General features: G+C 43.0%; 2 protein-coding genes across 3 annotated transcripts in view; both read left to right on the plus strand.

Annotated features, from left to right (window-relative positions):
• Nucleotides 1-1,248: 1,248 nt before the first annotated feature.
• LOC146616723 (activin receptor type-2A-like) lies at nt 1,249-8,554 on the plus strand. Of its 2 annotated transcripts, none has more exons than XM_085374021.1 (11): nt 1,249-2,029; nt 2,423-2,642; nt 3,311-3,429; nt 3,549-3,703; nt 4,598-4,741; nt 5,752-5,895; nt 6,094-6,227; nt 6,304-6,418; nt 7,123-7,261; nt 7,578-7,708; nt 7,836-8,554. In XM_085374021.1, exons 1-11 carry the CDS (start codon nt 1,975-1,977, stop codon nt 8,049-8,051), a joined length of 1,572 nt encoding a protein of 523 aa, XP_085230147.1. In that variant the 5' UTR covers nt 1,249-1,974; the 3' UTR covers nt 8,052-8,554. The 2 variants fall into 2 exon arrangements, with proteins under 2 accessions (XP_085230147.1, XP_085230148.1); XM_085374022.1 differs by having other exon boundaries at nt 7,860-8,554.
• Nucleotides 8,555-17,688: 9,134 nt separating this feature from the next.
• LOC146616724 (kinesin heavy chain-like) overlaps nt 17,689-26,466 on the plus strand; it is a 51,570-nt gene continuing 42,792 nt past the window's right edge. Inside the window, exon 1 of the mRNA XM_085375232.1 lies at nt 17,689-17,820. Within this exon, the coding sequence (XP_085231358.1) occupies nt 17,689-17,820 (132 nt within the window). The remainder of the gene's footprint in view (nt 17,821-26,466) is intronic.

Below are 26,466 nucleotides of genomic sequence, written 5' to 3' on the forward strand. Positions count from 1 at the left end.
TTAGGTACCTGGGTGTCTACATCACTGAGAACCTCACCTGGACACTGAACACCCCACAGCTGGTCAAGAAGGCTCAGCAGCGGCTGTATTTCCTGAGGAGGCTGAGGAAATTTGGTATGTCGGCCAAGATCCTCAGCTGGTTCTACAGCTGTATTGTGGAGAGCATCCTGACCAGCTGCATCACTGCATGGTACAGCAGCACTACTGCTATGGACCGCAAACGCCTGCAGAGAGTGATAACAACTGCAGAGAAGATCATCAGGACCCCGGTGCCCTCTCTGCAGAGCTTCTACCATCGCACAGTCCAGAGGAGAGCTGCCTCCATCCTCAAAGACCCCACACACCCCCAACACGGACTGTTCACACTTCTGCCCTCAAGACAAAGGTTTAGAAGTGTGAAATCCAGAACATCTCGACTCAACAACTCCTTCTTCCCCACTGCCATCAGACTCTTGAACAGCTGACCTATTTTAACAGTAATAATATTTTTTGTACATCAGGTCATCTCACATATTGCTCTTTTGCACATAAATCTATTTAATACTTCAGATGTTTTCTCCATTTATTTATTCATGCTATTTGTATTTTAGCTATTTGTACATATTAACCAGTCTGCGTGTGGACAGCAGACAAAAAAATTTCATTGTACAGAGTAATGCATTTTCTTGCACACATGACAACAAACGCTTTGAATCCTTGAATTAGATGAATTTGGTGTTAGAAGTGAAGAAGCTTCTTGGATGAAAAGTGAAATGTCTTCAAGATGTTAAAGAAGACCAGACGTTTTTCTTTCCAAGCTCCTTAGACTACCATGACCTGGATTACTGAGGACCTACATGATGTTAGTTCAGTCGCTAACTGCTGTTTCCACCACCAAGTGACGAAACAAGTTTAAAGTATAAATCTCAAAGGCCAGAAAGTTTATAAAGCATTTTTAGATTTTTTAGGTTTTATTTGGATTATAGTACAAAAAAAATTAATAAAAAATAGTTTTACTGAATTTTGATTGGTTTATGGAGGTTTCTTTCCGCTTTTATTTTTCTCCATTTTTCTGACAGCCCACCAACCTCTTTTCAGTGGGCGGGGCTTTTCCCTCATTCCATGGGCTCTACACACAAACACGGCTAATCATTGGTGAATAAATGGGGCTCCGGATTGTTCTAGGCATCCTATTGGTTTTTGCAGGTGCCCGTCAGATGATCGTGTACGCTGTGACAGGTGACTTTGGAAAACTGTGAAAAAAACAAGCTGATCGCAGCGTAGCCGCCATCTTCCTCCTGCTGTCGGCCTCAGAGTGTGGAGTGGAAGTAATACGGAGACTAGGTGAGGGGGAGGCGGACAGGTCGGCTGTACGCTGTGAGCCAGTCCGGGATCGTTCACACGGCGCTTCCTCCCGCTGAGCGAACAGACGGGACGCGGATGCGGTTTGAGGTTTTCCTCCTCGGAGCTAAGCTAAAGGGTAGCCGGGCCAGCTAGCATCCGTGTGACCGAGCAGTGATAATCAGAGGCGGGCTGAGGCTACACCTCCGCCCGGCTCTCTGTGGGGAGGTGAGTTTGATCCAGGGTCACAGCACGGCTGAGGCTTCGCGGAGAATGGTGCAGGGGTCCAAGGTGAACTGTGCTTCATGGCCGGAGGTTCGCTGATGGAGTTACTCCAGATCAGTCCTCTGATTGATAACCTGTCAGTTCGTCGATAAACCGATTTCTGCAGCATAAACCTTTACAGCACCGCTCCAACCCGGCGAGCAGCCTGTACTGGTCCTCAGGTCCGGATCTCCTGACAGCGCACCATGTCTCAGGGCCTGCCCAGCTCCTGGGACCCTCTTCCCGAGTGCTCTCACGGGGCGTCCCGGTGAACGGACCGCAACCGCTGCTTGGACTGGGACATGGTTCCGGTGCCCGGAGTCCTGTTGTCAGTCAGAGGGAGCGTAATCCCGGATTAGGATTGAAACTAGGATTTATCTGAGCAGCACCATGGGATCCGCCACCAGGCTGGCCTTCAGCGTCCTCCTAATCACCTGCTCCTCAGGTGAGCACACCTGGCTCTAACATCATCACCACAGACACAATCAATTAGAAACCAGAGTGTAATTCTGATGTCACAGGAAACAAGCCCCAGTAAATAACTCTGAGCTGCTTTGATCCTAATCCAGGCTCAGAGCTAAGATAGGCTAGAGCAGTCAGCTGTGTGTCAGTGATGCTGTCTGCTCACTGAAACGCCCCAGGGCAGCTATCCAGCAGCTTTATTTCAATGGTGTATATCATATATAGGTGATCTTCAACCACAGGTCACCTCAAACCTCCTGCAGAAAACCTGCTGATCAGATATTGGTCAGTTATTGATTAGCTCTTGAGCTGACAGGAAACAGCTGATCTGTACCTGTTTCAGTCACTCTCACGATGCTGTATGCTTCCTCCTCAGGTGCAATCCTGGGCCACACTCAGACTCAGACCTGTGTGCTGTACAGCTACAGCTCCTCCTCCTCCTCAGTGGAGGGCCGAGGGAACATCAGCGGCGTGGAGATCTGCTCCGGGCAGAAGGATAAGCGGCAGCACTGCTTCGCCACCTGGAGGAACACCTCCGGTCAGGTGACCGTGGTCAAACAGGGCTGCTGGCTTGACGACCCTAGCTGCTATGACAGGTAGGTGGGGCCAGAGAGGTCATGCTCAGGTAACAACAGGAAGTAAAGGAGCGCTTCTGTGGTTCAACAGGAGGATAGCAGAGTTTAGACCTGATCGGTTTATTGATTGATGATGCTCCCAGACCTGAACCTGACTTTGTTCGAGTACAGAGTGGTGATTTTATAAGTCCCCTCAGGGCAGGTGTGTTCAGGTGTATGTCTACCTGTAGTTGAATTGGTTTGCCCACGTGTTGCTGTAGGTTCACTCGGAGGACCAGAGTGATTTCAGGAGAAGAAGAGCTAGCTCACACTCACACACTCCGAATTAGTTAGATAGCACTAAGAACTTAGAAAAGTGTTTGTGTGAATGAGCGAGTTGTATAAAGCGCTTTGAGTGCTCAGAGTAGAAAAGCGCTATATAAGAACCAGTCCATTTACCATTACCTGTCACCAGTCACCCCATGTATCAATCAGAGCAATTGATCAGTTTTCATATGTGAACTGAGAGGTGCTGTAAAAGCTCACCTGTGTGAGCTCATGTGTGAGGTCACTTGAGAGTTCAGTGATAAAGCTGAAAGACATTAGTGCGTGTGAGGAGGAGACATCAATTGGGAGGGGGGGGGGGGGGGGGTTACTTGAGTGTGGTGACCTCACCTGTGCATCAGCTCATCTGTGCTGTTTCCTGATAGGTGGGAGTGTGTCGAGAGGAAGGAGTCCCCTGACGTCTTTTTCTGCTGCTGTGAGGGAAGTCTGTGCAACCAGAAGTTCTTCTACCTGCCCAACAGCAACCACACGCCGCCGCTGCCCCGTACGTACCTGCTCATCTCGCACCTTATTCTGAAAATCTTTGATGTTAAAACGGAACCTTATAGTGAAAAGCCTCCTGTACTTCATGTTGTAACCTCTTTTCCGTGTGTGTTTCCATAGCGACAAATATCCCACTCACACTGCGACCCCCGGTGGTCACCGCGCTGATGTATTCGCTGCTCCCCATCATGGCCGTTGCCATCATCGTCCTGCTGTCCTTTTGGATGTACCGACACCACAAACTGGCCTACCCACCTGTGCTGGTGCCCACACAGGTGAGACCTTCTGTGAGGAGTGGGTCATGTGACAGTCAGGTGACTTCCTGCTCTGAGTTTAAAAAATGAGGAACAAACTTTTACAATAAATGCTTCATAACAGCTTTAATCAGCTGTCTGTTCTACAGGAAGTCCCAGCAGCAAGTGAACAAACTCGTTCCAGGTAAACACTGAAGCCAGGTGTACTGATCAGGTGTTTGTCCTGACACGTTCCTGCTGCTTAGTCCAATCAGGAAGTCAGGAACACCGTCAGGTTGACGTTCAAAATAAAAGACCTGAAGCACTCGCAGGGTGATCAGGAAAAACACTGTTTCCATGGTAACAGCACACAGAGCTGGTGTTTGTTGTAGTTTTTAACAGCATCATCAACTCTGTCACGTGACTGTGTCATGTGACATGGATGCTCTTTTTGTTACCTGTGTCTTCACCTCTGGGGTGGGAGGGGCTAAGACACGAGGAGGCGGTGACACATAGCTGGAGTAGTGAGGCAATGCAGATGTTTCAGAGGGAGGCTGTGAGTTAGCTCCACCTCTTCCTGTCTGTGTGACTCTGAGCTGTTTCTTTGCCTCTCAGCACGCCTTTCACATCATGGTCGAGGTAAGGAGACCCACTGAGCGTGCTCTGTCACCACCCGCCTTGTGTTCTCCCACTTTGGGTCTCTGAGCACCTTTATGTTTTGTGTCACATGATGTCTGCACGTCCCGCTCCTTCCTTGCCCTGCATGACTGTGTCAGCACGCCACACCGCCCATCTTTAGGCCAGCCCACTCTCATGGTTCTGTCACTCTGTGTTTTTAATGTACACATGTCCATGTGGGTGTGGCCCGACAGCCCTGACAAGATGTTCTTTATTTTCCTGTATCCTCTGTCTCTGATCTCCACCTGTCTCCCCCAGGAGACCGGCCCCCTGCCCCCCTCCCCCGTCCTGGGACAGAAGCCTCTGCAGTTGCTGGAGCTGAAAGCCAGGGGGCGCTTTGGCTGCGTGTGGAAGGCTCAGCTGCTCAGTGAACACGTCGCCGTCAAGATCTTCCCTGCCCAGGTCAGTGTGTGTGCCGTTAATCTTAGTGTGATATTGTTAATACAAGTAGCCCATTTACTACACAAGTGCTTACAAGCACTTTGGCAAAACGCTTGGCTGTGAGAGGAGCATCAGAGCGTTGGTCTTCACGGCTCTTCTAACATCCAGACACTGATGACCTTCATACAGCTGAGCACCAGCAGTCACATGACTGAAACACAAACATGTACGCACAGCTCGCACTGCTCATTTAACAAGAACAACAAACGGGTCAGATGTGAGAATGATTTTGTTTATTGTCGTAGAAACAGAATAAATGTTAAAAACATTATCTGATCCTTTGTGTGAAGTCTTCATGAGCAGCTGCGCCAGATGTTTCTGCTCCATATACATGAGCACATCTGCGTGAGGGAATAATGATGAGCGGAATATTCGTTTCCAAACACAGTGACAGCGCTCCAGTGAGACGTGAAAGTTAAATACAACGATCCAGTTTTGATCAAACAGATTTTCTCTAAAACACTGAAATAAGCCAAACATGATGTTTAACCTCCACTGAGTGGCCAAAGCCTGGGGAGATTTAAAAATGATGTGGCAGGAGTCAGGGAGAATAAGCCTCGACCTTTTGGTCAGGTGACACCTGGCGAGGCAAACTGGCCGTTCGCCCAGAGGGAGGTGATGTTTGGAAATATCCGTATCTACATTCTCGCCTGAAACGTCTTAAGAGTTACTTTGTGTCACAGAAACGGGCACATTTCAAACTTCTCTCACAGTTTTAGCCGCTCTCCTCCACCACGGCCACTTTTGAGTTTCAGTTCAGTTTTATTTCCACAGCACCAAATCACAACACCAGTCGCTTCAAGGAGCTTCATATTGTAAAGTAGATTCTACAATAACACATATTTTCAGATGAAATGCAACCTAACCCTTTGAATTGATGTCTCACAAGAGCACATGTTGAGAAATTACCTCTGTGTGAGGTCACAGTTGGGCCACGCCCCTGACTACTCTGACCTCTGACCTGTGCTCAGGAGCGTCAGTCTTGGCAGAACGAGTTTGAGATCTTTAGCCTGAGCGGGATGAGACACGAGAACCTGCTGCAGTTCCTCGGCGCTGAGAAGAGAGGCAGCGAGCTGGAAACGGAGCTGTGGCTTGTCACCGCCTACCATCACAAGGTAACAGTGACCCCCGCAGGCTGGAGGTGGAACTGCAGAACACTCCTAAAACTCCATTAGAACCTGGAAGAACGTGGAGCGTAGACGAGTTGGAGCGGGTTCAGTTTGTGAATGTGTGGACAGAAGACTGAGTCACTCTAACAAATTTGACCTCTGACCCTCAGTCTTCACTCTGTGTTCTCCATGACGTGTTTTCAGGGTTCCTTGACTGACCATCTTAAAGCCAACGTTCTCTCCTGGTCTGAACTGTGTCGGATCGCTCAGTCTATGTCCCGAGGCCTGGCCTACCTGCACGAAGACATACCTGCATACAAACCCGCCATCGCACACAGGTACGAGCGTACAGGCACACACACACACACACACACACACACACACACCTGCCTGACAGCTCTGTGTGTTTTTCAGGGACTTCAAGAGTAAGAACGTCCTGCTTAAGTCCGACCTGACTGCCTGCATCGCCGACTTTGGCCTCGCTCTCAGGTTTGAGGCGGGAAAGTCTCCAGGTGACGCTCATGGACAGGTGTGTCCACCTGAGCTACGCCTCTGTCACGCTTTGTCATTACAGCAGTGACAGTGTAACAGTCAGTGGAAACAGAAATATCTAAGAGTGTTTAGCAAATGCATGATGGAGTTCCAGGTACACTGAGGTCCAGGTGAGGACAGTCTGGGTTAGGAAGAAGCAAATAGCTCCATCTGGTGGCTGATGGGTAAATATTCAAGGATGTTTGATAAAAGAAGAATAATTAGTGCTGGGATGTTGAGCTGGCCTGATTGCAGCTGTGCACAGCAGGGGAGGCGTAGCTGAACGGAGCAGTGTCCAGAGTGTGGGGAACCAAAGAGAGAAATGAGAGCAGAGCGGCCAATCAGAGGGTTTGAGGAGGTGAAGCTGCAGAGCGGATGGTGTGATAAACTCACTGCGTTTACATATTAGTAGAAGCTTTGAGGTTGGCTCTAAATGAGCTGTGTTTATTTACCGGTCACAGCTCGGTCTCCACAGTAATGACATCATTTAGATGCTGTTGTGTTATTACAGAGGTTTAAAATATGTGTGAGGACCTGCCATGAGGTCAGAGGGGGCGGGGCTTCAGATAAGTGCTGCGTAACAAGTTCAAACTTTATTGATATCAGTGATGTTATCCATGTCCCCTCCACCAGCTCCTCTGCTCTTTGTAGTTGTGTCATATCACCTCAGTAAACAGCTGATCTGGTTCCTGTCTGTGTCAGGTGGGGACCAGGAGGTACATGGCCCCAGAGGTCCTGGAGGGCGCCATCAACTTCCAGAGAGACTCCTTCCTGAGGATCGACATGTACGCTGTGGGGCTGGTGCTGTGGGAGCTCGCATCACGCTGCAAAGCTGCTGACGGTATGAAACGCCAGAAGGTCACCTGACTCACCAGGTCAGCACGTCAAAATTTAACAACAGCCCCGGCCTAGGCCTGGCCAGGGTCACGCCTGGTTGGTTGTTAAAGTTTGACCTGCTTACAAAGAATGGTTATGTGACATGTGAAGAAACTGACATGAACATGTCGTTGTGGTCGGTGGAGGCCAACGCCGCCGTCCTGTGTTTACGTCTTCACCTGCTGTGTGTGTGTGTGTGTGTGTGTGTGTGTGTGTGTGTGTGTGTGGCAAAGTGAAGACTGTCATTGACTGATCCGCACACCTGGTTTTCTGTGGTTCAGGTCCAGTAGATGAGTACCTGCTGGCCTTTGAGGAGGAGGCGGGTCAGCATCCGTCTCTGGAGGACATGCAGGAGGTGGTCGTCTACAAGAAGCTCAGGCCCACAATCAGAGAGTGCTGGCAGAAGCACGCCGTGAGTCACTACGCACAATGCACCAGCACATTACCCACAGCCGATGCATTTGTTTGAAGCATCAGGATGACCTCACCGCTGGTGTAGTTTATAAAGAAACAAGTGCTATGTTTGACCTCTGATCCAGGTCTCCTCTCTGCCCCCCCGGCAGGGTCTGGCTCTCCTCTGTGAGACGATGGAGGAGTGCTGGGATCATGAGGCGGAGGCGCGGCTGTCAGCGGGCTGCGTGGAGGAGCGCGTCGTGCAGATGCAGCAGTCGAGCGTCACGGCCCACGAGGAGATTGTCACGGTCGTCACCATGGTGACCAACGTGGACTACCCGCCCAAAGAGTCAAGCTTATGATCAATCAGAGCAGGGCAGGGACGCCAAAATAAAAGACTTCATGTAGGATGGAGAGTACAGATGTCAGAATAAAAGAACAAAGCCTGTGACTGTGCTACAGGTGTACAGGCTCGTGCAGGTAAGCACAGCTGATTGGGTCATCAGCAGGAAGTCTGATCAGGAACAGAGACAAACTTTATTCATTTTTTCACCTCCTGGAGCTGACAATCGCGTCCGCCATGAACCTTTTCACCTCCGATGACCTAGTCTCTCAGTCCTCGCCGCCAAGAGGTCGGTCTGACCTTCTGGTTCGTCTCGGGGTCAAACTCAGTTCTAGTAAAGCTGCTACATGTGGTCTCACTGAGTCAGTCAGGTGAGGACATCAGGAAACAATCATGTGATCAGATGTATTGATTATCGGAGAATAAAAACATCAATCGTTTTACAGGAACACAAACAGAGCCGTATTTTTTATTTTCAAACACTAATTTCCTGTGTGAGTGTGTGAGAGAGAGACATGTAAGCTGACCTCTGACCTCAGCATTGTTTACTGATCCTGAGTTCTTCATAAGACGTGCATGCTGTGGAGACCATGCTTCTGTGTGATGCCATCTGAGTAGGCGGGGTCAGACTTAGGAGTCTCTTAGAGAAACAGGAAGTCATTTGATCATCAGGACAGGCTTTGATTGGTTGGTTATTTAGCAGCTGAACTCTTTGGGTGTCACCTTAAGCTGAGCAGCTGGAGGTCAAAGGTCAGCAGGACTGTTTTAACCTCAGATGAAGCCGATGATGTCAGCGAACACATCACTAAACCTGTGCTGCATTCAGAGCGTCTGTTTTCTGACTGCTGAATCTGTTCAGATGAGAACATGTTGCGTTCAGGTCCCTGTGCAAATCGAGGATCGGGTTTCCTGATGGGTTTCAAATATCCTGACATCAGGCTCAGGTCACGTGATCATTGTTCTGAACTCAATCGGGTAATCCAGACTTTCTCAATCAGCTCTAAGCATGGTTAGGAAGGAGGCGGAGTCAGAAGCATGGACAGATGTGCTGACAGCAGGTATATGAGGATCAAACACCTGCAGACAGAGCAGCAGGGACTGATGGAGCTGATGGCACTATCACACTCTGACATCACTGCTGTGAGTGATGTCATCAGTTCACAGGTGCCGTTACTGTAGCTGCACGCCTGACGGATCAAACACACCTGAGAGTGAAGTCGGTCTACAAACTTCAGTTAACTTTAAAGTCTGCATCAACAAAGTAATGCTTTACTGTACTCAAAATTACTGAATTACTCTAAATTCAGTAATTTGTTGTTTGTTCTGTTGTTTGTGTGCCACAAAGGCTCTTCGGTTCTTTGCAGATAGAAAGGAAACAAACAGGTTTGTTTTTTTTCTTCCTGCTACAATCATCTGATTTCAGTTGGTGTGTGGAAGGACGAGAATGGTGGAGCGGTCTACAGCGATCGATAGATATGGATGTGACCTTTATTTTTATTGCACAAAAGAAGAGAGCAACCGTAAAGTGCAGTACTGTGTCCAGGACAAACAGCTGCAAACATCTGGGCAGACGTGTTCATCTGGATGTTTTCAGTGGGAGAAACTTTACATCAGATGACTACAGGTTTCCAACCTTATTAACAAAATCACAGAAACCAAACAACCTCCGACTAAACGGATGGCACAACACGGAAGAGCTCAAGGAACTAACCTCCCAGCCCATTGTTCAGTGGTGCTAGTGTCAGTCATCATACAAATGTCATGTTTATAAGGTGGGAAACCTGCAGTCAGCTGAGACTGAAGATGTTACCTGGCTGATGATGAAAGGTCCAGATGAACAGAATCCACTTTTTGAGATTACTGCTTTGTCTTTTATTGGCTCAGGGGTTCACGTGTGAAGAGTTGGGGGTTTGATACCTGGTGTTAGTGTGGTCCTGGTCCTGAGACTGGAAGGTTGAACCAGGAAGTGTGTGTGCTGCAAGTCCTGTGCTGAGCCAATGGCAATAAAGGAACAGCTGCACTGTGATTCAAATGCTTTTTAGAGCAGCAGCGTGCTGTGTGAAACACTGCCCCCTGCTGGTAAACCCCAAAATGAAAGCAGTGGTGATGGCAGCAGCCTGACTGCCTGTGGGGTTTGATCAAAGAGGAGGAATTGTGTCTGTAGGTTCTCAGTCCTCCAGGTCAAGGTGATCTAAGGAAACGACTGGATGTATTTCTGATTCCTGAAGATGTTTCACAGACTGAAGCTTCTTCAGTTCTAAAACCAGATGGTGGAGCGTCGCAGGTATTTAACCCATAGTGGGAGTTGTACCTTTTTGACCCACTGCTGACCATGTGTCTCATCACATGAGCCAAGGTGTGAAAAAGGCTCGGAAGTGAATTTCTTCACTGTATCCTGTTTATCCCACAAACCTAACAGTGAATCATGTTCTGCTGCAGAAGAAGAAACCAGAACATTTAACTCTGTGGTCATCATTATTATTATCATTATTATTATTGATGCTGTTGTTGTACAGTCTGTGATGTAAGAGAGTTTGATCTGTTTATGAAAATCATCATGTCCTCTGATTGGTCATCAGTCGTCCAACCTCTTCTGATTGTTTATGTTTTGAAGCAGTCTGAGATCATCACTCAGTAGTAATCGAGGTGACGACGGGAACATCATGTTCAATCTCCGAGCACGCTCAGATTAGAGGTGTTTTGATGCGTAGCGTGGGCGATGTAGCTCGACCTCCTTCAGTCAGAGGATGAACTGGAGACGCATGACGAGTGGAACGTAGATCAGTGGATATACTGATCACAGGCACACATGTTTCTTCTGTTTTCAGATATTTGCCAACTAAATTAAATTTGAATTAAAATTTATATGTTGATATATGTTAACCCTCATTCTGCCGGCATATTTAGCATACCGAGTATTGACGCCTTTCTGGGGACTCAAAACTAATTTACTGTGAAATTTAATATGTTCTAATAAAATGTCCACCCATCCATCCAGATGTTACTAACAACATGTGCTGGGTAGGTCTGCCTACTTAAATATAATGTAATCTTTATTCCATTTTAAACAGAAAACAGCTGATACAGGGGTGTGTCATACTGAATTTATGGTTAGAAAGTAAAAAACTGTCCTAATTGAGTATTTCTACACAGTGGTGTTAATACCGTTACTCCAGGAGCGTAACCGAATACTTCTAGAGATCAGATCATCAATGACCCTGAGCATACTCTGATTTATCGGGTTAATTATTTATTCTAATCATGAAGTTGTCAGAAAATTCTGATTTTTGAAACGGGAATGTTTCTCAAGCCTTCTGAAAATCCACCAATCCTCTTCTGCTTGTCCTCGTCAGGGTCTCGGGGGCGGGAACTGGAGGCTAGCCCAGCTTCCATAGGGCAAGAGGCAGGTACGGTCTGTCACAGGGTCACACAGAGAGAGGGAGAGAGAGAGACAACCATTTGCACTCATATTCACACCTATGGCTAATTTAGAATCACCCCACACTGAAAAAAGTGATATTGTCTCCTTTTAAATATAGCATATTATATTTTGGTATATCTTTTCAATTCAAATGAGTAATTCCTGTCTACATATATAATTCGAGTAACTCCAGAATACATTCCCTGCGTTTTAATCCAATTAATTTTAGTTAATTAAATGTAGCTCAAAATGCTTAAGTATGTTTTTCATAGCCTCCTGCTGGGCCATTTTGCGCATGCGTTAGGACAGGCCACCATTTTGCACGCGGACTGAAGAAGCGGACTCTTTGTGTGCTGCAAGCGGGCTCAAGTTAATCGCACAACTTCATATAAAGGTGGTCTAGCTTCGGTAAGTAAACCTTTTACGGTCGGTTTTGTTTTATTTTTTTACCTCAGTCAAAGCATGTTGACTCTTTAAGACGTGTGCACATGGAGAAAGAAGTCTAAGTAGTTGTACACCTCTGAACTTTGTCATGAATTTGACTTAAGCTAGCTATGTGCTCTATTAGCTACTGCTCTATTAAAAGAGTAATTGTATTGATGCGTTAAAATGTCATATGTTTTTAGCTTAGTTCTTGTGGCACACTTTGTACTAACAAATTATGGAACGAGGCAATTTCTCTGTAGTTAGCTGTAAAGTTCACTGTACAGTCGCCTGCAGTTTTAAGTTGAGAAATCGTCCCTCCCGCCACAACATTGGCATTAAGGAATAGTCGGGCGGGGGAGGGGGCTTCTGAACGCACCTGCACAGTCAGGGGTGCAGTAGGAAATAAGTAGGATTGGCGTTGCACAACGTCTTTTGTGCAGAAAAAAATAATGGTTGTAAACTGTGGAGGAGAATAACTCAGTGGTTGCCAAAAATGTGAGATCAAAAGGCACTGAGAGTGATGTTTGTCAGAACTGAAATTAACTCAGAAAAGAAGTTGCTTCACTTGATAGAGCTGTTGAGTGCAAGACCTGTCAGCGGTCTGGTTTAGCATTTAAAGCCTCGCTACGTGCTTCCAAACCGCTGCATTTAATCTCAGAGAAAACTAACACAGAGAAGTAAAGCAAGTGTGTAAGTTCATCTCTTTATGTTTGCATAGTATTTCCATGTTGAGCTTAACAACCGATGTATGGAGCCACAGCTGGACTGGCTGTCGGAGTTTTGTATTGAGGGGGAAAGGAAGCGATTTGTTTTATACTTCAGCTAGAATGAAAAAAGACACAAAGCTGGAGTTATTCGGTGTCTTCATGCTGAACAGCTAAAACTTCTTCCCTCATTCTCCCCCCTCCCTCTCCTGTTGCTACTTCAATCATGAAACTGATCGATTATCAGGTGATCGGCTTTTCTGTCGCTAGTCTCTCTCATTTGTTAGTCACCCAGTTTGCGCTAGAAAGAGGAAAACGGCAGATAAACAACAGCAGCACGTTTAAGCTTGATAAGCTGTTGCTAGAATTTTTTTAATATTACTTCTAGTATCCGCTTATGTTTTCTGGAGCCACAGCCGTAATAGCTGCTGGTCATGATAGTTTGGATATGTGGTGAGAAGGAAACATGAAGGTGAAACCAGGAGAAGTTTTTACTGAATCATCAGAGCTGAACAGGTGATGGAGAAACAGGTTTACATTTTAGGTCACATGAATGAGTTGAAGGGAAGTTATGAACTGTTTCTGAGAGACAAATAACTCCAGGATCCTTTTTTAGGTAGCTGACATCTGGTAACTGTGCAGGGGCGGATCTAGCAAAGTTTTGCCAGGGGGCCAGGTAGGGCATTAACAGGGAAAGGGAGACACAAAGACATAATTTCTTTCTTATTCTCATTTAAAATGTCTAGCTTTTAATAAATAATTATTCTAAATCTTACTACCAAAGTGGTGATCTGGTTAAATGTATAGAGATCCATTATTGTATGTAGTAAATATTAAGTCTAATATATGCCCTAGTAATAGTAGTACATATAGCACTTTTTCCTTTGGGAAGGTACGCTGTCTGCGCTGTCTGCAACTGTATTGAAGAAAAATGTTGAATCAAATTATTATAGAAAAATAATTGATTTCTGTGCATTAAAGTAGATTACGTCAATTAAGCATTATCAGGCGAAGGGTGCGGGGTGGTTTCCTAATATTTTTGCTGGGAGTTGGCAGTCCTATTAGTTAGTTTAATATTTCTATGTACTGTTTAGAATACCTGAATAAGGAGGATGGTGTAAGTTTTTTAGGTTGATCAGTATTGCTGAAGTATAAAATATTTTGGGTGCAGTGTATTTTTTGCATACAGGTATAACAGAATAGCTTTAATGTTTTGTTTTTAAAACAGAGTATGAACTTATACAAAATGCAGCAAAATATTTATAAAAACAGTTTTATTTATTATAAAATACACTATATCGGATTCATATCGGCATCGGCAGATAATCAAATTTATGATATCGGTATCGGACATAAAAAAGTGGTATCGTGCCATCTGTAGTTTGCACAGAGGCACAAGTAAGATTTGTTTTGTTACAAGGGAGTATCATGAAGTAATGCACTAATGGCTTGGAAACGGTAATTGTTTGTCTTTCTAAAGTTTTTTTTTTTTTTATTTGTCTTCCTTTTCTGGCAGATTTTCTTCCCCTTATGTGTTACTGTTTATTCAAGAAGATGGTGTTATTTTGGTAAGTACATGCAAATTCCTTACATATTTATCACAACAGTATTTGTCACAGTATTGCAGGGACAAGTTTATCTATCTCATCTTAAGGGTTCTTGTGATTATTAATATTGATATTAATTAATATCAATTAATATATATGATTAAATTTCTTTTATCCAGGACAAAAGAAAAAAAAAACTTGCGAAAGTGAAATGAAAAACAGGAATTTAGTTCTTGTGAGTTAAGAGGATGCAGAGCATAGGGTTAGATGGAGGTGGATCATTCACTGTGGTGATCCCTGAAGGAAACAGCCAAGAGAAAAAGGATCAGATTGCAAAAAAAAATGTGGTTTGTTTGCATACATGAGTCTTTACGGTACCCACAGGACTCCTGAAGTATAAGTACTCTGAAGTTTGCAGAGCAATTTCAGAGATGTTTGGGGCTTACATGGCAAGCATGTTTTTAGTTGCACATCTAAATTTTCTCTGCTCTCTGTTGCTGATGGCAGAGTTCTGCCCCGCTGACCTCACAGGTGAGACACTCCCACCAGTGGACAAAGAGCACAGGAAAATGTGTTGCCAACCACCTGAAACAGACAAATATCTGCTTTTTAAAACCCTTTAAACCCGTTAAATGGACTGATGCCATTCATTTCTTCTTTGATTAACAGTAGTAACATCCTTCACCCACTGTATACTAACCCATATGATAATCATGCTTTATGAAGTGATGGCAATTGCATTGTAGCATTTAATGAAGAAATAACAAAATAATCATACCAATGATTAAGCACCAGTCTTGTGTGTGTGTGTGTGTGTGTGTGTGTGTGTGTGATACAGGTAAATGCTGAATTCCAGTGTATTACAACACTTCAACTGGAGATGACCTTCGCGGCACAGTTAGACAGAATTACACCTCAGTTGATGACAGTTTTCCAGAAGAAGGGCGGTGTTTCTGGGCAGAAACTTGCCCACCACTTGCAGATCATGCAAGAGGTAAATCTGAATATTGCAAATTCTATTTGGATTTCTTTTGTCTTAAGTGGCAGGTCACTGGTGAGTCCAATAAGCCGTTTTAGGTGACCAGCCAAGCAATCTAAATTTTGAAATTTCATATATAAATTTTATTTACTATGTTTGAACTGACATATGATAAAATTTACTTATTGCGAATGTCAGACATTGTTCTTTTTTCCAAATTGGTTTAATCAGCAACTCTCTTTAAACAGGCTGAAAGTGATGTTAAAGTGAAAAGGGAAGCAGTTCTCAGGGCACTTTGCCTCTACCTTGGTGAAGAGGACGGAAGCCTTATTCGGGAGTTCTTTGTAAGTCATTTAAGTCATTGTAAGTCATCTATACACACACTTTTTAGATAGATATCTGTGTGTGTGTATTACACACACACACACACACACACACACACACACACAAACGACTAGATTGGAATTTAATTGTAGAGTTAATTGTTTTTTCTTTTACCTTTTTATTAAATGTTTAGGACATTGAAGGAGATGATATCCAGAGAGACCTGAAGAAGCACACCATGGGCATTTATGTCATCAACAGGGAGGATGGACAAAATGGACATTATGATGACATTGGAATATTTGTTGAAGGGGAGATAGTCATGGACAACATTGGATCTCTGGCCCAAGCTTGTGCATTGATGCTTGGAGTAATCTATGCACTAAACCTAGCCTTCCCCAAGGAATTGAAGGACTATTATGAATTCATTTAGAAAGTGTTGATGGGATTCGATGGTGAAAAGCTCTCCCCCAAAGTCTTTGGGCTGAAGAACAAAATTGCTACTGGATAGGAAGATTTCTAAAATAACACATCAAGAGAATGCTGTTATGTAAATTACCAATGACTGGTGCTCTTGTGAATAGGAGTGAAACTCTTGTACAACCATCATTTGTTCTGTGTTATGTTTCGATTGAACATTTTAACTTTCAATAATGAATGTTTCACGTGTGGTACATTTGAGTAGCTTGAAGAGCAACTTTGTAATTATTCAGTTATAGCTGCTGCCCTGCGTATAATCAGTGTTAACTCAACCGGATTAAAAAAACAAAAAAAACCATTCATGATTACCACACTGCAGCACACTGGTAACACTTTAAAGACTATTAATTGTTTTGAAGCGAGTATGTTAGGTCAGAAAATATGTAAAACATTCAGAATCTTCAAGGAAGGACTAGAATGGAAAGACAGTGGTCAATAAGCAGTAAGGAAAACACAAGTTTAATTTTAAGTCTAATTACCTTATTAAAATGCAATTTCTAAATATGGATCGCAGAACAGCAAGTCTGAAACTGGTTAGTTTGTGGATGCATCAGTTTCTAATTGTGATACATTATACTGCTGGTAGTGTTTTATTCTTTTATGTAAGGAGTTTGGTTTTTTTTTTTCTTTTTTAGAGGAAGAGAAACATTGGTTAACATTTCTCTTGTCTGTTGTTTCTGTTTTGTTTGAATACAGCTTTTTAAAGCTACTAGTTCATAGGCAAAAGTTTTGTAATTTGTATTATACAAATTGCAGCAATTTCCCTTAGAGATGTGGATTCTTATTCTGTTTGCAACAAATTTTGCATTAATAAATGATGTGAAAGAATGTTGTAGTTTTCATTATTGACGTTTTTAAAAACTACAAATCAGGGTAAGCAATATTTTTTAAGTAAACTTAACTTAATTGAAATAGAGAGAAATTAACAATTTGATTGATTTGAATATAAGTTTGGGACATAAGTGTAAAGGAAACAAATTATTCTGGTACATTTAACACGACCTTAGTTGGACTTACTAATAATATTTGACTAAGACGTATCCACAACAGTTAAGTTAAAGTAGCTTAAAAATATATGTTGGTTTTACTCGCTTAAATTAAATTCAGTGTACTTAAAAAATATTTCTGGATTCAAACAAATTTATTTCGTGCAACCACTTGTCATAAAAAAATTGAGTAAATTGAACAAAACATTTTTTTCAGTGCACTAACGACACCTGTTACACAACTGTGGGAGAAGCACCTGGAGAGAACCTGCACACTCCACAACAAAGGCCCCGCCCAGGTGGGGGCCAAACCGCCATCCTGTTCCTCTTATGAGGCAGCAGTGCTAACCACTGTTCCACCTTATCACACATTTATTTCTAAATTAATAAACTTTGTTCTATTCACTTATTTTAAAAACCCTTCTGACGAATAAAAAAAAAAAAGTATAAATGTTTATATGAGTTTTATTTTGTATCAATTTTGTTTTTCAGGGGAAAAGTCGATGAAGTCTTAAAGAGCCTAAAACGTCATGAGTCAAATATGACCCATTGGCTTTAACCCGAACTAAATCATGTTCACGCTGGATGTGAAGGAGGACTTCATGTCCCATGGTTCTTTGCGGCTCGGTGGTCCAGGGTGGACCTGTGAGAGGTGGAGCCTTCAGCCTCCTGATGGAGAAGCAGTAACCGGAGATCGCAGCCTCTGAGCGGACCGTGTGGACCCGAACCAGAGCCGAGCCTCCCGGTTTGTGTGTGTTTCCGCGTGCGTGTCGGTGCTTCTTGTCGGTGATGGAGGCGGCGGAGGGTGGCGTGTGCGGGGTGAAGGTGATGTGTCGCTTCAGGCCGCTGAACGAGGCGGAGCGGAACCGCGGAGACAAAAACATCCCGAAATTTAACGGAGAGGACACCGTGGTGGTGTCGGTGAGTACGCGCGCGCGCGCGCTCACACACACACACACACACACACACACCGTGGCGGTGTGTGTGTGTTGTTTAGTGTACAAACAAACCTGCTGTGTGTAACTGCAGAACCACTGCACGCTGCTCCTCCTTAAATCAATCAGTGCATTGTTTGCATTGATCAATCAGGAGCAGCTGCTTCAAAGCAGGAGAGTCAAACATGTTCACTGCAGTTCTATTTATACAGCGCCAAATCACAGCAACAGTCGCCTCAAGGTAGATCCTACAATAATAACAGTCATATGACCCCCTATGAGCAAGCACTTTGGTGACAGTGGGAAGGAAAAACTCCCTTTTAACAGGAAGAAACCTCCGACAGAACCAGGCTCAGGGAGGGTGAGAGAAGGAAGACAGGATAAAGACATGTTGTGGATGAGAGACAGAGATTAATAACAGATACGATTCAATGCAGAGAGGACTATTAACACATAGGCTTTTTCCCAATTCAGGGTTTGCATCCTTTGGAGGATAAGGCCTTCACTGTAGACCGAGAAGGCCGGAAGTGCGATGCTTGTGAAATAGGATGTCTAGCTTCCATTGCACTGCTCATGTTGCCTAGCAACCATGATAATAACTGCTGGAAACATTTCATCTGGCATTGTTTGACAGAAATGAAGGACAAATTTCTTTTGTTCATCTGTTTGTTTTACATGAGCTCTGTTTGATTTGATAAGTATCTGAGGCTGAAACCACAGGACTGTAAAAACATGATTGTTGGGCTTCATTTCTGTACTGAACAGTTGTTTGACGATTAGCTAATACATAACAATTAGCTAATGTTGTTCATGACACTAAAGTCACTTCACTGGTAATGTAAATGTAATATGGCCAATATTAAAGTTATTATTATATTAATCATTATTAGTTATTACCAGTGTTGGGCAAGTTACTTTGAAAAAGTAATTAATTATAGTTACTAGTTACTTCATCAAAAATGTAACTGAGTTAGTAGCTGAGTTACTTTTCCTAGTAATTAATGACTTTTAGAATCTTGTAACTATTGCATTACTTAAAAAAAAGTTTAACCCTCTGGGGTCCAGGGTATAATTGGCCGTTTTTGACTACTTTTAATTTTACATATACACTTAATTTTAAGTTTTCATTTTGACATACTGTATTAACACAATTGATCAAAAATCAGACAAAAAACATACAATCCGAGTAGAAAAAGTATAAAGTATATAAAAGTATTTGTTACTGTAACAACCACGATGAATCATATTTCATAACTTTAAATGCAAATATAAATTGTCAATTTTAAAATCATACACTGTAAAAAGAATAACCCTATTCAAATTTTAAAAAATGATGTCCAATTGTCACATCCAAAATATTTGACTTCATAGAATCCAAATTGAGTCACTTGATATGACCTGATACTTTTATGTTGATATAAACAATATTACTAGACTTGGCTGAAACTTTAAATTTTGCATTGATCCAAATTGATTTTTTTTACATAGAACCATATTTTAATTATTGAACCAAGCTAATATATTGAAATTTAACCAACCTAATGTATTCACATCGAACCAAATTAACATGAACTAATATGTTTGTGTTGAAGCCAGGTAATTGATTTACATATATTCAAACTATATTTTTTACATTTCATTTTATTTCAGTTCAAAAATGCTCTGCATTTCCTATAAAAAACAAGACAGTTGGCCAACCAATTATTTCAAAATTATTTATTGTTCCAAACCATTTTGACTATAATCAATAGAGAGGATTAGTAATATACAGAATTAGTGCTACGGCAGAAATTATTAGAGAAATGTTTGTTTTATAAAACCTGCAACCTTTTGAAAACCAGTATAAAACCTGCAATCTTTTTAGAACTGGTATAAAACCTGCAACCTGTCTAAAACTGGCATAAAACCATTATAAAAACTCTTTTTAAACCAATTTGCAAGTACTCAAAAATGTTTATATGTGCACTGTGCCTGTACAATGTAAAAAAAAAAAATCTACACATGTATCAATGAAATCAACTTAAATCTCCCTTTCAAATGGGTGTTCTTATAATTTTTGAATGTAGAATACCACTGCAGGCCAACCAAGTAAAAAAACCAAGCACACATGCACATGCATGTGCACATACACATGCACACATGCATGCAAACACACCACTGTGCAGTGTTAAGTTCACAATTAAGTTTGCGAATCTTAGAGGTCATCTTGTTAAAGTCAAGCTCCATCATAATCTTTTGAAGAGCCTCAAAGGTGAACCTGAATCCTCGTGGATATTCCATATTAAGAGCATAACAGAGTCCAAAGACCATTGCCACTCCAGCTGCCACAGAAGGCAACTCATTCAGGACTTCCACACCATCAATGATTATCCCGATGTCTTGAGGCTGATGTAGGAGGCTTGAGTTGTCCCATGGTGGTACTCTGCAGCTCTTCCTCAGCTTCATCTTTCTGGGATATCTTGAGGTAAAATATGGAACAAAATGTACAAGTGAAGAACTGAAGTCTGGCACACCTGATAAATCTTTGACCATAATAAACTACTATTTTGACAGTTGTTTGGTCACAGACTATTAGAACAATTATTTGACTAATCAGATTGTGAATTGCATAATCATTAAATTAAATCAATGGTGGAACATTTTCATAAATGTTCCACAAAGCCCAAGAATAAAAAGAAAACAATACAGAACCCTAAGATATTAACTTGATGAGTTGATTAATCGTTGCTGTCCTACATTAATCACTGCATTTAATAGCAGAGTTGTCAAATTTACATCAAGAGACTGCATCCCATGTAGAGACAGAACAGATATGGACATACCATGTATTCTTTTATCAAGGTTCAAGGTTCTTTATTTGTCACATGCATAGTTATACAAGTATAACACACAGTGAAATGTAACCTGACACGCTCCTCGACATGTGCAAAAAAATTGGGGGGGGGTGTAGAGGAAGAACATTATATATATATATGTGTGTGTGTATATATATATATATATATATATATATATATAGATATATATAGATATAGATATATAGGCCTGAACCCCCTCAGTGAGATCATTAACAAGACTGGCTACGGATACCGACTACGGAACGGAGCAGTTGTCAGCCACCTCCTGTACATGGATGACATCAAGCTGTATGCCAAGAGTGAACGAGACATCGATTCACTGATCCACACTACCAGGCTATACAGCAATGACATTGGAATGTCGTTCGGACTGGAGAAGTGTAGTCGGATGGTAACAAAGAGAGGGAAGGTAGTCAGAACTGAGGGGATTGAACTACCAGAAGGCAACATTGCAGACATAGAGGACAGTTACAAGTACTTGGGGATCCCGCAGGCGAATGGGAACCATGAAGAGGCCGCTAGAAAAGCTGCAACCACCAAGTACCTGCAGAGGGTCAGGCAAGTCCTGAGGAGTCAGCTGAATGGTAAGAACAAGATCCGGGCCATCAACACGTACGCCCTGCCCGTGATCAGGTACCCTGCTGGGGTAATAGGCTGGCCAAAGGAGGAGATAGAAGCCACTGACATAAAGACAAGAAAGCTCCTTACCATGCATGGAGGGTTTCACCCCAAGTCCAGCACCCTGGTGAGTGTCAGCACCACAGTCCAGGATGAGACAACGAACATCCAAGAATACATTGGGAAGATGGCCCCAACTGACCGAGTGCTCAGTGAATACCTCAGGCAGCAGAAACCCAAGAAAGAGGAGGGAGACGAGGAACCATCATGGAAGGACAGGCCCCTGCACGGTATGTACCACCGGCAGATAGAGGAGGTGGCTGATATCCAGAAATCCTACCAGTGGCTGGACAAAGCTGGACTGAAAGACAGCACAGAGGCACTAATCATGGCAGCACAAGAACAAGCTCTGAGCACAAGATCCATAGAGGCTGGGGTCTATCACACCAGGCAAGACCCCAGGTGCAGGCTGTGTAAAGATGCCCCAGAGACAATCCAGCACATAACAGCAGGGTGCAAGATGCTAGCAGGCAAGGCATACATGGAACGCCATAACCAAGTGGCCGGCATAGTGTACAGGAACATCTGTGCCGAGTATAACCTGGAAGTCCCGAGGTCAAAATGGGAGATGCCCCCAAGGGTGGTGGAGAATGGCCGAGCTAAGATCCTGTGGGACTTCCAGATACAGACGGACAAAATGGTGGTGGCTAACCAACCGGACATAGTGGTGGTAGACAAACAGAAGAAGACGGCCGTAGTGATCGATGTAGCGGTTCCCAATGACAGCAATATCAGGAAGAAGGAACACGAGAAGCTGGAGAAATACCAAGGGCTCAGAGAAGAGCTCGAGAGGATGTGGAGGGTGAAGGTAACGGTGGTCCCCGTGGTAATCGGAGCACTAGGTGCGGTGACTCCCAAGCTAGGCGAGTGGCTCCAGCAGATCCCGGGAACAACATCGGAGATCTCTGTCCAGAAGAGCGCAGTCCTGGGAACAGCTAAGATACTGCGCAGGACCCTCAAGCTCCCAGGCCTCTGGTAGAGGACCCGAGCTTGAAGGATAAACCGCCCGCAGGGGCGTGCTGGGTGTGATATATATATATATATATTAGTATAGACATTGGGTGAATGTGCAGTAGTAGCAGCAAGCAGGTGAATTCTGTACATTAATATGAATAGACATCTGACAATTCCTCAACACGTTCTCCAAGGTAGATAATGAGAGATTTAAGTATACACTCCATCCTAATGTCAGCATCAGCATCCTGCAGGAACAGTTAAAATTGTTACTTTGCAATATGGAGAGTATGCTGCGTGAGAGGAATTTTTTTTCACCTCTCTATCCTCATGAGGTGACTAATGCCCCTTTTCCACCGACAAATCGGCACGGTGCGCTTGAGAGCAGTTCAGTTTAGCGCGGATGAACTCGCTTGTTGCGGTGGAAACATAAAGCGGATGGATGTAACTGGGAACAGGGGCGAACCCATCTGGCTATGAAAAGTCGCGCGCAAAAGTCTTTGTCCGCAACGTCACAGCCCGAAGAACAACAACAATCGCGATATATGTGTGTTTTTGTACTTTGCTCTGTCTGTGGTTCATTTTGATTGGTTTGATTTTTGGTTCTTGTGGAGGAAGTCGCCATGGTCCAAAGTTAATGGAGTATGGTTGCTGGGAGTATTTTTTTAAAGCCTTTTGTGGGAGCGCTTCTATATCACATCACGTGGGCACCACACACACCCGGGCCAATCAGGTGTAAAGGCGGTGGAAAAGCATCCGCAGGGGGCTAAAGTGAACTGAGCCACACCGTGTTCTGTCGGTGGAAAAGCGGCATATGCTTTCTTGTCCCTAAATAAAAGTTTATACGTATATATGTATGTATGTGTATCTGGCGAGTGAGAGTGAAAATGTGTCTCCAAAATAAATTTTGTTGTAGTTGTGCTCTGTACTTGTATAATGACAATAAATCTCTTCATTCATTCAAGAACAAAGCCCACACTTCCTTTCAACATTTTAAAAGGTCACAACCATAATCACTGACGTTACCAAAATAAAACTGTAACAGGATACAAATTCTCATTAGATACAGGGGTTAAAATGCTAACTGTCATGTTAATAGTTAATTATATACACCCTACCTGATCAAGAAACTCTAGGATTATGGCAGTTTTTGCTTTGGTTGTCCCTCCTTTCTTTCTGATTATTTTAAGTAGCTGTGGGGAGTGCTTGTCCAGCTGGACCATGAATCTGGTTAGCAGGGGAACTGCAGTAACCCGCAGAAACTCTGCATTAATCTGTACATGAGTAGACAGTGTACAATACATTTTTTTAAAGACCAACTTCCAACAAGAAAAAGTCAAAACATATATTTCCCATTTCCAAACTATGATAAAAGGCATTAGTACAAAAAAGTTATACGTCTTCCATCTGAAATAGACCTGGCCATCTTTCCAAGAGGTTCTTATTGTCAGGCTTCTTATCCACAACCTCTTTCCTCCTGAATTCGAAGGTCCTGGCCATCAACACACAGATATTTATATGAAGAGAGACAGAGACAAACGTGCGCGCACAAACACAAGCTTGTGTCTAGAAACCGCGAGCTCACCAGAAAAATTCAAACGAAGCGGAGCACGGAGTTATACTATGAATGTTATGAACTATGAACTTATGCTAGCTAGCTGTATCCACCACCGATGCATCGTGGTAACGCTAGGTAGTTAGTATACTGGTAAAAAACGGCTTTTTGCCTAACTTGCATTCCCGACTGTGATGGTCGGTTGCTGGTAACCAGTTCTAACGTCGTGCCGGATAGCTAGCTAGCTTGTAGCTAGCAGCTACAATCATGCAAAAATTGGGGGTGGCTGTCGACCCAGCTTAAATGGGGTTATTTTCTGCAATTTTGGCAATACAAATTATAAAAGCTTTTGTAACACACTTGGCTTTACTTACGTTTATTTTCAGATGAAATTAATCAAAGATGTGACACGATGTTTCCAGCGGCCATGCAGAATAAAAATGGGTCCCGGTCTATTTCTGGTTGGCGTGTTCAAGTGCAAATCACTTTGACTCAAATTAAAGATATTATCTGTTCAACATGAAAAGAAATATATGTTTTGAGAGAAATCAAAAACTTTGCGTTGTGTCCTTTGTACAGATATTTAGTTTCATCCAAATCAAAAGTGGTATTTTAAAATGCAAAAAGAAAGAGTTTCACAATCAAATCAATGATTTTATTCTGTTTTGAATGGCACTTATTAGATTGAATGAATGACTGCATGTTAGACTTTTTTCAGTGTATGCACAAGTTTTCCAAACAAAGTTATTTGCATCCATTTACCTTTTACCTTTTTTAAATAACCATTTCAAACTGTTTACAGAACAATCAGCTGTTCTTCAGTAAGATGCCACACAAATTATTTGTGCCACTCCAAAAAAATAATTTCTGTCCACTATAAAGGAGAACATCACAGCCTGATACCTGCAGGTCTGACAGCAGCAGGTGTATCACTCCTGTTTCTACCTGGAGACAGCAGTCGCCTCATTGTTCTGACACACAACACAAAACTATCCACAACACTACACACTAACTACACAAGACAACACACTAACTACACACTCAGACACAAACTTAACAACGTAGTGTATACTGTACAGTGTAGTGACGAATGCCCAGACCTCTACATTGGAGAGACCAAACAGCTACTTCATAAACGCATGGCACAACATAGAAGAGCCACCTCCACGGGACAAGACTCAGCTGTCCATCTGCATCTAAAGGTCAAAGGTCACTCTTTCCAGGATGCCAATGTTCACATTTTGGACAGAGAGGACAGATGGTTTGAAAGAGGAGTGAAAGAAGCTTCTATGTCCACTGTGAGCAACCATCTTTGAACAGAGGGCGGGGCTTATCACACCAACTGTCTGCCATCTATAATCCAATTTTGAGATCCTTCCCAGATGCCTGAACGCCCACTCACATCCTGGGCCTCTTGACCTTAGTGAGTCACATGATAGGGTGGGGCTAGGTCTTAGAACTGAAGAAGCTTCTCAGCTGAAACCTCTTCATCAAACTTAAAGAAGTCCAGCTGATTTTCTTGTCTTTTCAAGCTCCTGACGCACTGACCAACTTTTAGATTGAAATTAAATTATTCAGCAGCAGCCTGACAGAAAGTGCAGACACAGGCTGTTTACTGATGGAGCACCAACATCTGTCAAAGCTCTGAACCTTTAAAATGTTGTTTGACATCAATGACATCATTCAATCTCTAATGTGTTGACATCTGAAGAAGAAATGTAATCAGATTACCATCTGGCTGTCCACAGCTGCAAAGATGGAGACCAGATATTTTACTGTACTGATAATCAATCACACATTGATGTACTGAGGACTGATTAACTGTGATTCAGATAAATTCTCTCCCCTCTGAGCTCTGACAGAGACTTAAGTTAACCTGTCTGTTATCATGATAACTGAGACTGAATGACTCCTCTCAACCTGAAAAAGACTCAACCTGTGAAACCTGTTCCTGAAACGTTTTCAGTGAGAGGATTAAACATGTGACTGTAAACATTCCCAAATGCCCAGTGTTGTATGGTCCTGTTTTTCTCTTGTTCATAACTAAACGTGAAGCACTTTGTTGCTTTCAAATGTAGAAATAAAACCGATCATTGAAAAATCCTCAGAGACAGCTGCACTCTCTGAATTCTCTTGTTTGTTTGTTTTAGACTGAACTTTATTTAAACTAACGAGACAACAGTGAAAGGTTTGTGGTGATTTAACGAGCCCTCATTAAACTCAGACTGAACGTCTTGTTTTTGTTCTCATTACCTCCCCTGAGCCTCTGACCCTTGACCCTACTCTTTATATAAAGGTAAATCTGTTGTAGTGGTAATTCCTCCTGTTTGGCAATAACAAGATCCATTTTTTGTTTCTTCCTGCTGCTTCTCCTGCTCTGGTAAAAAAAAAACACCCATAGGCCCACCCCAGTGCATGCTGGTCCTATACCAGTCTCTTTATTTATAGAAACAAAATGGCCCTACAGCTCTTACTGACTAATTGAACAAGGTAACATCAAACAAACAAAACATTGAAACAAATATTAACCTACAAATAAACTTGTAAATAAACCCCAAAATATAAGTAAACTAACAACAAACATTAACAA

The sequence above is a fragment of the Diplotaxodon limnothrissa genome, linkage group LG16 (genome assembly GCF_057381915.1).
Source record: "Diplotaxodon limnothrissa isolate DT_005_m linkage group LG16, D_limnothrissa_male_GT1.1, whole genome shotgun sequence".
Classification (NCBI taxonomy): Eukaryota; Metazoa; Chordata; class Actinopteri; order Cichliformes; family Cichlidae; genus Diplotaxodon; species Diplotaxodon limnothrissa.

Coding starts and splice junctions, on each gene's coding strand:
- LOC146616723 (XM_085374021.1), top strand. CDS start 1,975: ATGGGATCCGCCACCAGGCTGGCCTTCAGCGTCCTCCTAATCACCTGC. Junction 2,643..3,310: donor GACCCTAGCTGCTATGACAG/GTAGGTGGGGCC, acceptor GTTTCCTGATAG/GTGGGAGTGTGTCGAGAGGA. Junction 6,228..6,303: donor AAACCCGCCATCGCACACAG/GTACGAGCGTAC, acceptor TGTGTTTTTCAG/GGACTTCAAGAGTAAGAACG.